A 14,235-nucleotide genomic window follows, 5' to 3' on the forward strand; every position below is an offset into this window, starting at 1 on the left:
ACAAGCTTGGCTTGGAGGTGATGTTTGGAATGCTGAGGGTACTGCAGGTAGTGATGTGCAGATTGATTCTGAAATATTGATACCTCCAATATCAGATGTTTATGCCCTGAAATTGATTCTGAAATCAAAATACTTTTTCTTCCGCCTGGGTAAGTGCCCAATGCGCTGCTCAGTCAGTCAGTCAATCAGTCTGTAGACAGATATGAAGCGCCGTTTATACAAAAGCTGTGTGAAGACGCGAGAGAATGAAACAAAATAAAAAACAAAGTAACACTAAATCTTTGGAAATGTATGGTATACGTTGAACACATTGTTTCATATGAGGTGTATCATTAGATTTACAATATTTAAATATTGCTTAGTACTGCATTTAATCTTTTCCACTCAAATCACAAACAAGCAGGCATATTTCTTAACTCTTTGTTAGCATGTCATGTAGGTGATGGATTTTTTCATTCTGCATGGCCAGCTCTTTCACTAGTTTCTCATTCCTAGAAAACACACAAACATAAACACACACACACACACACAGAGAGGGGGGGGGTTCAGAATGTGTTTACCAGCTGTAGCATTGCTAGTATACGCATAAACGTTTGAGCACCATATAATTTAGTAATTTATCAAGCCTCTGTCCAAGTATCATCATCTGGACAAAAACAAAGGCCATGTCATCATAAAACTTTGAAGGATGCATATATGCATCATAGACATGCATATTCTAGTAATGGGACTGGTGCTCTTGTGCTTAATCAAGTAGCTTAGATCTGTATTTAATTTTTAAGTAATATTTCCAGAATATTTAAAATACTCCAAACGAATCACAGGGTGACGCTACCCGGCTCATTGTTCCTTTCCAAGTGGCCCATTGTTCCTCGTCGCGCCACACTTGTTCACTGGGATGCGCTGCGTTGTCCAGCTGGTGGCGTGTCTGGTTGATCCACACTGCACAGTTAAACTGAGTACGTCGATTTTGACCAACTTTTGAGGTGTTCAGCTGCCCGTACCTTCGGAGCTGCAGGCAGGCACTATCCAGGTACAGAGGGAGAAAACATGGAGCTTAAAACGGAGCTAAACACTGTTGCTGTTGTTCAAATGAATAAATAAGGTTATGATACAGTTAACAAAAAATACACATGCTTTAACAAATAGCTACATGATAACAAGTTGGAGTAATATATATCACTGAGATAATCTCACATAGGCAAAAAAGCCTACCCAGAATCATTGGGCACAAGGCAGGACAACACCCTGGAGGGGGCACCAGTTCCCTCACACCTATACTTTGAGTCGCCAATCCACCTACCAACATGGTTTTGGACCTTGGGAGGAATCCCACGTGGACACAGAGAACACACCAAGCTCCACACAGACATGTCCCTGGAGCTGTGACTGCGACACCATGCCCCACTTATTTACAATCAGTGTAATTTGCTTTAACTGTCAAATGAATATTTTAAAATGTACGTATTGACAAACCTGTGCAATTATTGTGACAATTTGAGCATTATACCAGCATTATAACAGCAAATGTTTGTATTCCCTTATTGTAGGTTATTTGGAGAGACTACATACAAACTGGATTCCAAAAAAGTTGGGACACTAAACAAATTGTGAATAAAAACTTAATGCAATGTGGAGGTGCCAACATCTAATATTTTATTCGGAATAGAACAAATCACAGAAGTTTTAAAAGTTTAAACTGAGAGAATGTATCATTTTAAGGGAAAAATATGTTGTTTCAAAATTTCATAGAATCAACAAATCCCCAAAAAGTTGGGACAAGGCCATTTTTTACCACTGTGTGGCATCCCCCCTTCTTCTTACAACAATCAACAGACGTCTGGGGACAGAGGAGATCAGTTTCTCAAGTTTAGAAATAGGAATGCTCTCCCATTCATGTCTAATACCAGCCTCTAACTGTTCAATAGTCTTGGGCCTTCTTTGTCGCACCTTTCTCTTTATGATGCCCCAAATGTTCTCTATAGGTGAAAGATCTGGACTTCAGGCTGGCCATTTCAGTACCCGGATCCTTCTCTTACATAGCCATGATGTTGTGATTGCTGGAGAATATGGTCTGGCATTATCTTGTTGAAAAATGCAGGGTCTTCCTTGAAAGAGATGACGTCTAGATGGGAGCATATGTTGTTCTAGAGCCTGTGATGGTAATTTCGGCTCTTTTTGGGGAGCCGGCTCTGGCTCTTTCGGCTCCTCAATGACTCTTTGTTTTACCACTTATTTCCACTGGTACAGAACAATATTATCTACATTTTACATGACTATATGGACAAAATATTTTTGTTCAATATTAAAAATAATAAATAGTGTTGCAATGGCCAATTGTTTTTGTGTCTTGTAATAACTCACTGATTGCGCTCACACATTCAATTGTATAAATAACTGGATTTTTATTTAAACACCTTAATAAAAAATCACTTGTAAATTCTGAAATATAGCCAATGGAACCCAAAAGTTAGGTATTACAATAGCTTATTAAATTAAATAATCATCCATTTATGGGTAATAAAATAAACAAATACTCTGCAAAGTGCAAAACAGCAGCATTCAACGGTAGTGATTAAAACAACCACAACTATCAACAAACATTTAACTGATTTAACATTTTCTTCAACTATTTTTTGGAAGGCAGATTGGCATTCAGGAAAACCAAATGTCTCAGCTTGGAGGGTTGGAGCTTGCTAGTTGTTCTCTGATTGGTTGAATGACAAGCCTTAGAAAAAAATGGCTCGGTCTTAGACTGGAACCGGCTCTCATCGTTCACTTACAAGAGCCGGCCCTTTGAACCGGTTCGTTCGCGACCGACACATCACTAGAACATAGTTCTCTGCATTAATGGTGCCTTTCCAGACATGCAAGCTGCCCATGCCACAAGCACTCATGCAACCCCATCCCATCAGTGATGCAGGCTTCTGAACGGAGTGTTGATAACAACTTGGGTTATCCCTGTCCTCTCTGGTCCGGATGACATGGCATCCCAGTGTTCCATAAATAACTTCAAATCGTGCCTCATCTGACCACAGAAGAGTCTTCTATTTTGCCACACTCCATTTTAAAAGACCCCTGGCCCAGTGCAAACATCTGAGCTTGTGGAGATCGCTTAGAAATGGCTTCCTCTTTGCACTACAGAGTTTCAGCTGGCAACGGCGGATGGCACAGTGGATTGTGTTCACTGACAATGCTTTCTGGAAGTATTCCTGAGCCCATTCTGTTATTTCCTTGACAGTGGCATTCCTGTTTGAGGTTCAGTGACGTTTAAGGGCCCGGAGATCATGAGCATCCAGTAGAGTTTTACGGCCTTGACCCTTACGCACAGCAATTGTTCCAGATTCTCTGAATCTTTTGATGATGTTATGCATGGTTGATGATGATAACTTAAAAGTCTTTTTTTATTTTACGCTGGGTAACACCATTCTGGTATTGCTGCACTATCTTTCTGCACAACAATGGTGGAATTGGTGATCTTCTTACCATCTCGGCTTCAGAGAGACACTGACACTCTGAGAAGCTCTTTTTATACCCAATCATTTTGTCAGTTGACCTGATTAGTTTTAATTGGTCTTCCAGCTGTTTGTTATATGCTCAATTTCCTTTTTCCAGCCACTTATTGCTACTTGTCCCAACTTTTTTCCCCAACATATTTTTCCTTTAAAATGTTACATTTACTCAGATTAAACTTTTGATCTGTCATCTATGTTCTATTACGAATAAAATATTGACATTTACCATCTCCACATCATTGCATTCAGTTTTTATTCACAATTTGTTTAGTGTCCCAACTTTTTTGGAATCCGGTTTGTACATAGTTGAATCTAAATAAGATTAAGCACTCCGAATGCAGAATAGCTCCATCATTTGTATTGCCATGTGATTTTATATCATTTGAAGATAATTCCCCAAAGAGCAACAATATAATGAGATGCTATCTCAATATACTTCAGAGTAAAAATAAATAAAAAATACTTTGATGTCTTGTATTTTTATGAAGCTATGATATGAAATACAATACTTTTTAGATTTACCAGAGACATTCGTTGTATTTGCACAATGTATTGGTATTGGATCAGTATTGCAGATACCAGACTGAATTTTACTCCATATCCGATTGAAAAGGAAATCAGTGGTATCAAACATCACTAGCTGCAGGAACCAGCGTGGGACACCTGGTGGAGTTCAACACTGTGGCACACAGGGCGGAGCTGCACGTTGTCTCATCACTCGGGGCAGAGATTCTCAGCGCTTGGGGACCTTGGCATTCACAGGACTGGGGACCCAGGGATTTGCAAGACAGGGGTCCTGGGACAACCAGCACTTCTTCAAACAAGCTGACATTACGGTCTATTTAAAAATAAAAGTTATTTGATTCTCTTCTTGGCAGGCATGCCCAGAGCAAGAATACAAGTGTGTTATGTGAGAGGAAGGGGCATGGCTAGGGAGACATGATCATGAGGAAAGGGTAATTCCTCATGGGTAAGAGAAAAACATGACATGACGAGACAAAGGATCAAAAACAGAGTAGGAACACACAAAATGGAAACAGCGTGACAACACCCATGCCTGTTTTGGAGTTAGGGACCATTTCAAAATGATCAGAAGTAAAAATTGTTTTAATATCTCTGTCCGTACACCTGATTTAAGAGAACATTGCTGATAATTTGTAAAGAAGCATTAAAAATAGGTATTTACAGAGTCAGAAAAAGTGGCAGCTAAGCTGATGAGAGAAAATTTTAATTGTTTTTGTCTTTTAGGTGAGGTATTGTCTGAAGACTCTCAGGGAACAAATGGCAGCCAGAAATAACAACAACAATAATAAGGTACAATATTTATTCTGATTATTTTGCAATTAAAATGTTTTTTTTTCTGCAAATTCTCCATTCCCAGAAATCAAGTATTAAAATATTCATTAAATGTTAATTCCCCCGAACGTTTATTGAACTGACAAAATAAAAGAAAAAAGATTTCCAGTGTTTTCACTGACACTTTTTTTTATACATTTATACATATTGGTGCCAGCAAAAACATTTAGATACATTTGGGACAGACACGTTTACCACAGTTATATCACAAGGAACTGAGGATAAATTATCTTTGCAATCATTTGCAAGTTACTATATTGCTACTGTCTGACTTTCCTTTTCATAATTTACCATACATCTTCACTGGCAGATAGATGTGTATTGTAGGCATTGTTGTTTCTACAAAGCCATACAGTTGACGTACATGCATCATGAGGCCTTGAATGGTTTTGCTGAAATAACAGTGGACTTGATGGCAGCATAATCTCCAGAATCCAATTATAATACTCTGCATCAATGTTACCCTCATAAACATACAATTCATTTATGCTGTGGGCACTGATGAACCCACACACCATGACAGATATGGCTTTGCACCTGTCACTGATTTTGTATTTGGTACAGAGGACTACTATATGTCCATTTGTCCAGAGAACAAGGTGAAACATGGACTGAGCCACATGACCAAGACCCATTTCTCCTGTCTTTTTGGCCTTTGAGCTCAAGCTCAAAGAAAGCAGCAATATTTCTGCATAGTACCAGTGAATGTTTATCTCCTTTTATAATTATGTTTCAGGTTGTATTTCTTGATGCAACTGAGGGTTATGTTAATAACACTGGTTTTCCGAATTACTCTGAAGCCCAAAAGGCTACATTTATTGTGGTAACATGATGGTTTCTCATTCAGTGCCATCTGAGGATTCAAAGGACACATGTATTCAACTTAGTCTGAGATATTTTTGGATTCCCACAATTTGTTCAAAGTAGCATGCATGATAAATTGTGAAAAAAACTAAAATGCATTGCAATTTTGCATTGAGAAATTTTCTTTTGAGAGTTTTACAATATTTTGTGTGATGTTGTGCAAAGTGCTGAGATTGATGTTTGATACAAAAACTGATCCACTGGTACATGCTTCTTTAAAATGCAATTATGAAACAGTCACTTGTTAACAATTTGCCTGTTTATTATGGAATGTTCAATGAAACGTTAATACTAAATGAACATTTACTCTAATTTTGCCGGCAACACAATCTAAATTTGCTAATCTAAAATCTAAAAGAAGAGTCAAGTTGGTCAACTGAAATTAGAAATATTTATTTGTAATATACATATTCCTGACACTTGGTTCTGAGGCAGCCATATCAGATATTATGTAAGCCAACTATAATACAAAAGAAGATCACTGCTGAAAAATGTATTCAAAAATATCTCTCAAAAAACAAAATACGTTCTCTCTGTGCCAATTCAGATCATATTTCTCATGTACAGTTAGCATGTATACAGTGGACAGATAGTGATGCTTTTCCGTTTGGAATTGGTCAATATTCGGTTGTAGCTTGATTTTTTAATTAATGCAAATGGTGCAAGCTATAATACATGTATATTATATGTAAATTTTAGTGGGCATTCTGGGTATGTCTTAATATTTATTTTTTTTTTGCTATTTTTCCCACAACCCTGAAATGTATAAGCAGTTACATACATAATACAAATAATTTATGAATTAAATAGTTTGTAATTTTATTTAACTGAAATCAGAATTGCCCAAAAATCAATAAAAGAGCTCCGTTACAGTCCCTTGAAATAGTACACTCTAAATGCCAAGACGTTTGTTGACACTTGAAGTCTAAAGTGCATTCCAAATTCAAGGGTATTTAATTGTGTCAGCAGTTTGTGAAATTTTAAGTAGCTGAAGTCACTAATCACCTAGGCTCTTTACAAATGTTAAATGATTACTTCAAGCAAATGTGTTTCTGTAGTTTCCAGGCAATGGCATCAACATCAGCGTACCCATTAGTGAATTACCTGTCTCTAACACCAATGTGGATGTGTCTGTCTCTGAAAACCAGGTAAAGTATATGTTACTTTCAGCATCCTTATTCTAAACCTTGCAGCTGAAACAACGAAAACATGTTAGATGTTAAATGTGGCACAAAATACTATGAATACGTTTAGGTACTTTAAAATTTAATTCCATTATAATGTTTACATTTAGTATTTAATAATGTCCTTCTCAGCAAAACACTTGCAGCACAGAAAATGTATTTGGCCACACCTCTCCTGTCCACAGAAAATATTTAACCCAAAATATCATGTGTCATCAATGTTAGAGTGGAACGAATGCTTCAGAGAGGTCTCACCTCTCCATTATAATCCAGTTGTTTCTCAGCCACAGCTTACCTGAGTCAGGGTAAAAGTTTGGATTTGTTTCACATTATTTTCCATGTGACAGGCCACTAGAGTAATATCCAGTGATTGTAATGGGCAATATATGCTCCTTTTGTCTTGTTTTTTTTCAGGGTCCACATTTGACAATTGCTTTGGTTTATGCAAATAAAGATTTTACATGGTGGTTTTTACTTGGCACATTTTCAGCTGGTCTTTTTCCCTTAAACAAGCAATTTTATTTGTATTTTTTAAAAGTCAAATTCGGTAAAATAGTTATATCTCAGTCCCTGATTACATGGCCATAGTGATCTGCCATTTCAAAAGGTTCAAAAGTTTATATCTTGTGTTACTGATGCCCTCACAGATTGCAAGCTACCTATTTTATGTCCACAAATACATTCCCTACTCTGGCTTTGGAACTATATGCTGGTCACAGTCTGGATAGGTTATTTTCTCCTTTGGTTTAGAGAACCTGTAGCCCCTTAAATCCATATATCAATTTTAGAGAAGCCCAAACCCAGAGAATTTCACTGTGTTTCTGGATAGTTGTGACAAAAGATTTCTATTGCGCATAGCACAATATTGCTTTTGACAATAGAGTAACAAGCTGTTTTCATTGACCAGTGTTCTATAATGTGCTATTTGGACAGGATTACTTTACATGAGGTGCTGAGGGAATGTTATTTTACCACAGGACAGCAGTAGTGATTTTGGTGGATTCGGAATGGATAAGAAATCTTTTTACTTGTAAATTTTGTAAATAATAGAGATGCTATTGGCTATGTGATTTACGAATTGACATCACAGCAAATAACTGGACTACTACTGGAATTTTTAAACAGTAGTTCTGACAGTAGTTCTAAACAACTGTTCTGAGAACTCAGACCAAGCAGAAATATTCAGACCTTATCTTCTTGTTCTTCATAACAAATTATGGGCAAGATGTTCACAAAAAAACTTCACTCACTCATTTTTATTCACACAATAATATATTGTGATATACATATAATATTATATCTATTATACATTTTTTAATGTCTGTGAGGAGTTGGTGTGTTCTCCCCGTGTCCGCGTGGGTTTCCTCCGGATGCTCCGGTTTCCTCCCACAGTCCAAAAACACACGTTGGTAGGTGGATTGGCGACTCAAAAGTGTCCGTAGGTGTGAGTGTGTGAGTGAATGTGTGACTGTCTGTGTTGCCCTGTGAAGGACTGGCGCCCCCTCCAGTGTGTATTCCCGCCTTACGCCCAATGATTCCAGGTAGGCTCTGGACCCACCGTGACCCTGGACTGGATAAGCGGTTACAGATAATGAATGAATGAATGTATTTTTTAATGTGTAGGATACAGGTTCATATGACATTTCACTCTTCTTGTGGTCTTAAGTGGTCTTGTGGGTATGTGTGGGATATCATTCAACACCTGATGTTCACACATACTTGAATAACTTATCTAATTTGTGCTTTATGTTACGCCACAAATTGCTTCCTCCATTGCCTCCATCCTTGAAACTGTGAAAAACTCCTTGACCAGCCTTGACCACCTACTTACCTTCTTTATACTGATTTCATTTACCTTAATGTCACAGTGCTTTTACAATTTATGATTTTCTGTTTTTTATTTGTATTTTGTGGGCTGCACAGTGGTGCAGCAGGAAGTGTTGCTGTCACACAGCTCCAGAGTCTTGGAGTTTTGTGTTTGAGCCCCTCTTTGGGTAACTGTCAGTGAGGAGTTTGGTGGGTTCTCCATGTGTCTGTGTGGGTTTCCTCTGAGTGTCGGGTCCGGAGCCTACCCGGAATCACTGGGCGCAAGGCAGGAACACACCCTAGACATTCACTCACACACTTACACCTAGGGACATTTTGAGTCGCCAATCCACCTACCAATGTGTGTTTTTGGACCCAGATGGACACGGGGAGAACACACCAAACTCCTCACAGACATTCACCTTGAGTGGGACTTGAACCCACGACCTCCACCTGGCTGTGTGACAGTGACACTACCTGCTGCGCCACCGGGCCGCCCTTGGGCATATTCAAACAAAGGATATTTTTTAACCAACAAGGAAATTCTCTTTTTGAAAAACAAAAGCACACAATTGGTTACACTTTCCTGAACGGCAATGTTCATAAGCCTCTGTGACATCTACCTAAAGTTTTGACAACTGATATAAACTGATGTTGTTATTTATATGGACACTGTTCACACAAAATCCAGGTGTCAGTTGTCAACACTTGCTGGAGTCATGTGACATCAAAATCAACAAAACCAGCCTTTCTGACAATATACTATGAATATTTTATGAACGATATTCTCTCTGTGCTTGTCTTTCTTACACATAAACTTCTGTACAAATCAGCGTGTGAGTGAAGAGACATAACGACATAACCTCACTCACATACTTCTTGCTCTTCTGTGAAAAGTCACACCCATTATATTTCTGTGAAACAGCTCTGGTCAAAGTTGTATTTAGCTCAGCACACAAAATGCAGTCTGCTCCACAACTTGTTTTCTCATTTTATCTCTTAAAATTACTAATGGTGTCAATCAATTAAAAAAAGTTGTGTTAATCAAAACAAAATTGTGATTAATCATGATTTATCACAAGTTAAAATGCTAAGATTCTTTTTTTAGGGGATAAAACAAACAATTTATTTAAAATAACATTTCAGAGTAGTTTTTAGATATTTGAATTAGAATCTCAAAATTTGCTGTGTAAAAGTTTCATGGAGAGAGTTAACACCAAACACAACAGAGCTCTGACATAAACTTTAATTGAGAAAATTACAGCATGCAGCTCACAGCTTAGACATGAAAATATCTTTATATTCCAGCTTCAACAATGTTATAAGAGAAACACAAAAAAAAAAAAAAAAGTATGCCAAATTTCACTCAGCAGTTGTTGTGTGTGTGTGTGTGTGTGTGTGTGTGAGAGAGAGAGAGAGAGAGAGAGAGAGAGAGAGAGACAGTAAGAGTGAGGTTTAGTTATGAGATTTAATCCAGATTTCAGCATAAATATAATGCAATGTACCTTCTGAACTTAACAGTAGCATCCCCTATTAGGCTCTGTAAAAATTAGTGAATTATATGGGAGGAAGTTGGGGCTAAATTTGGTCAAATGATTCATTTGTGTTACAAAACAAACAAACAAAATAATCTCTTAAAGTTTCCAGATTATTCACATGCATTTATGAATTAACATTGACAACACTAAAAAATACCCAAACACATAACCTGTGCCCTGTGCACTTATTACCTATATGCCCTGCACTGCCTGGAATGTTTATAGACATTTGTATCACTTTTCCATACTGTCTAAGTGACGAGTCATAATTCCATTGAGGCTGCAGGCACATGGTGATGTTACCAGTTCACATAAGCAGGTAAAGCCAGTTTTATTATATGTAATCTAATGATTGGTGGTTAAAGTGGACAAAGAGCTGAATGGTATCTGTGGCAGCTCTGCGAAATATTCCCATGATGATCAGTGCCCATTCATTCATTCATTTATTCATTATCTGTAACCACTTATGCAGTTCAGGGTCGCGGTGGGTCTGGACCCTTTCCAAAATCATTGGGCACAAGGCAGGAACACAACCTGGAGGGGGCACCAGTCCTTCACAGGGCGACACACACACACACATTCACTCACTCACACAATCATTTACCAACGTGTGTTTTGGGACTGTGGGAGGAAACACGAGCACCCGAAGGAAACCCACGTGGACATGGGGTGAACACACCAAACTCCTCACAGACAGTCACCTGGAGCGGGACTTGAACCCACAACCTCCAGGTCCCTGGAGCTGTGTGAATGTGACAATACCTGCTGCGCCACCGTACCTCACCAGTGCCCATTCAGTACAGTAAAAATATATTGGTATGAGATGTGGAAATATAGATATTGTTATTACAGTAATAAAATATGAAAAATATGAAATATGCTTGATTCTATCATTATTAACTTATAGTACCTATAGTATGTATATTCTCCGTGTCTGGTAGGAACAGGAGTGTGCTCGACTGAGTGAATTAAAAAAATGAATATATCTGTATATTCTATGATAGAATTCAAAATGTAGGGATAAAAGGAAAATAAACATGAAAAAAGAATTTTAAGAAATTATAACAATGCATAGCATTTACCAGACTTGACCTAATTCTAAGTCCTGTTTATACTCTGCAGGCAGAGAACAGAGTGTGTCAGCAGTGTTTCCATGGGCAAAGGGAGCATATGCAGAGTACAAAGAAGGAACTGGAAAGGCAGGGCCAGCAAATTGAGGTGCTACAAAGACTTCTAGGAGATTTGGAGTTGGAGAACACTACCCTTCGTGACAAAATGGCCACTGGCGAAGCTGAACTTCAGGAACTGAGAACACTAAAGAATGTGGAAAAGGAGTGAGAGCACTGAATTGATTAATTGATTACTTTGCCAGGAACTGGAAATTGAGTGCTTACAAGGCACTTAATCTCAAAGAGTACTATACATACAATCATTAAATTATTTAGGAGACAGTTTGGCCTCCACAGGCAAAGAAGCAGTTCAGAAGGAGCTGTTGTTACTTGCCTTCACTTAATATGTTTAGAAACAAATTCCAATCAATAATCACTGTAGCACAGTGGAAATGCTACTTTAGACTTTAAAAATAAAACCTCTAACCATCCTAACTATTGTAGGTGTAGGTGACGAAATGAGCCATAATATAATAATCTCTGGATATATGTGTTAGTAAACAGCTGTGCAGGCACTGTAGTATATTTACCATGGCAAGATTTTAAGTTTAGGAGTTGAGTTGAATTGAGTTGAGTATGAAAAAATATTAGTACAGTGTGAGACCAGGCTGGTGCAGTAATGTAGATAGAAGTTATTATCTTAACTACAGTCAGGTTGGACACTAGAAATATTGAAGCATATTTTTTAAATTGATTGCAAAGGTTTCTCATTGTTCCCAGGGAATGCCTGTGAAACATATCAGATCTAAGCTACTTGATTAAGCATAAGAGCACCAGTCCCATTACTAGAATATGCATGTCTATGATGCATATATGCATCCTTCAAAGTTTTATGATTACATGGCTTTTGTTTTAGTCCAGATGATGATACTTGGACAGAGGCTTGATAAATTACTAAATTATATGGTGCTTAACCGTTTATGCGTATACTAGCAATGCTACAGCTGGTAAACACATTCTGAATTTCTTCCACCCCCCCCCTCTCTCTCTGTGTGTGTGTGTGTGTGTTTATGTTTGTGTGTTTTCTAGGAATGAGAAACTGGTGAAACAGCTGGCCATGCAGAATGAAAAAATCCATCACCTACATGACATGCTTAACAGCCATCAGAGGAAAGTCAGGCACATGATTGAACAGGTAACATACAGTGTTTTACAAAATTACACAATCAATTACAATCAAAACAATTTAAAATAATCTGATTTGTTATAGTGCTCCTAATTCCTTTTTCAAAGTACATTTTTAACTGAAAATAATAGAATATACTGACGTAGCCTGAAGTGCTATGGCAAGCTGTTTTAACAATAAATTGCTTTCGTCTGACTATTTTTAATTAAATACTGGATATCTACAACAGAGTTTTAACTAGTAACAATTATTTTTTGACTACTCAAAATGTCTTTTAAGATATCTAACAATGTCAGCAAATCCGTCATCTAATGAGTCATACATTCTGAATTAGTGTTAAAGATATCTCAAATTAGAATTTGACTTGTCAAAATGACATTTTCTGATATCTGAACTCCAGTCATTGCGTGTGTGCCAACCACGATTGCCAGGTGTGCTCATTTGAACAGATTTTTTTGAACAGGCTTATTTTATGTTTACAAATATTAATTGCAGGTTGCGTTTTCCCTCCTACCCTTCCCCACATACATCAAAACTTATCGTAATAAAAGCGACCAGCCGATGCTCCATCAATGAGAAATGTTCATAAGTTTATTTACATGTCAGGGACTGGGGGAACAACTGAAAAATCTACAACGCTGAAGTTGGCTTCTTATTCACCAGCTTCTAATTCGGCTTTTCTGTTCCACCTTAAATGTTGCAGTTATTGTATTCTGTCACAAGTATATGGCAACATATGAACATCCATGACGGAAATATTGGAACATATCAAAATTCTTAAGGGCCAGTCTCTTGCTGATCCAGAGTTATGAAGGGGGTCCGTTAACCGTTGTCCAATGTCCTCTATCCAAAATCCTCTATAATATGCAGACCTGGCAACACTGTACATGGCACACAAATGTGCTATGTAAGTCAGGTACGTTTTGACTAGTCAGAATAGTAATTCAAGATAACTACAATCACATTCTGACTAGTTAGAATTATCATTTAAGATATCAGAAATACAAAAGGCAAATTAGTTCAAGATATCTGTAATTTATTTGAAGATATCTTAAAAGGAATTCGGACTAGTCAAAAATACAATTTGGATATCTCTAACTTAGTTTTGACTAGTCATTCTAACAGAGAAAATCTCTCTGTGCTCCATGTGTGAAAGGACCACTCCAGGAAAATCTCCAGACCTGATTTTCTGGAGTTTCTCTGGAGATTATACATGAAATCAGCTTATGATTGACAGTGAATTTGTATAATAACTTTCACATAGAATAGACAGACAGGTTAATCAAGCAAAAAGTAAATACATGATCAATGGCGACAAAAATATTTCAGTTTTATTTATAGAGAACTGGTTTTGTCATGAAGCAGTTTAACTGAATTTGAGGTCCCAGACCAGAGAGAGCAAGACGATGCAATCGTGGTAAAGAAAACTCTCAAAACCCTCAGAAGATGTAGAAGAAACCTAGTGAGGAACCAAGATTTAAAAGGGGAACACCATGTTATGAGTGTGTTAATATATAGTATGTGATATGTTAGTATATAGTAATGTATATTGAGAGGGAAATTAATGGTTCAAATTAAAGGCCAGTCTCACCAGTCAGTCGGTTGTCCTGAAGATGAGACATTCTGGCACATGAAGGGCTTCATGACAGATAAGCAGGAAAGGGTTCTAAATGGCAG

General features: G+C 37.6%; 1 protein-coding gene across 4 annotated transcripts in view; it reads left to right on the forward strand.

Moving 5' to 3' along the window:
• The window catches only part of tuft1b (tuftelin 1b), a 33,461-nt gene that overhangs the window by 13,239 nt on the left and 5,987 nt on the right, over window positions 1–14,235 (forward strand). For all 4 annotated transcript variants that reach the window (XM_066674607.1, XM_066674608.1, XM_066674606.1 and 1 more), the window contains exons 3-6: window positions 4,764–4,829; window positions 6,794–6,883; window positions 11,386–11,597; window positions 12,462–12,567. In XM_066674607.1, coding sequence (XP_066530704.1) covers window positions 4,764–4,829; window positions 6,794–6,883; window positions 11,386–11,597; window positions 12,462–12,567 — 474 coding nt within the window. The remainder of the gene's footprint in view (window positions 1–4,763; window positions 4,830–6,793; window positions 6,884–11,385; window positions 11,598–12,461; window positions 12,568–14,235) is intronic.

This window comes from Hoplias malabaricus, chromosome 6 (genome assembly GCF_029633855.1).
Source record: "Hoplias malabaricus isolate fHopMal1 chromosome 6, fHopMal1.hap1, whole genome shotgun sequence".
NCBI lineage: Eukaryota > Metazoa > Chordata > Actinopteri > Characiformes > Erythrinidae > Hoplias > Hoplias malabaricus.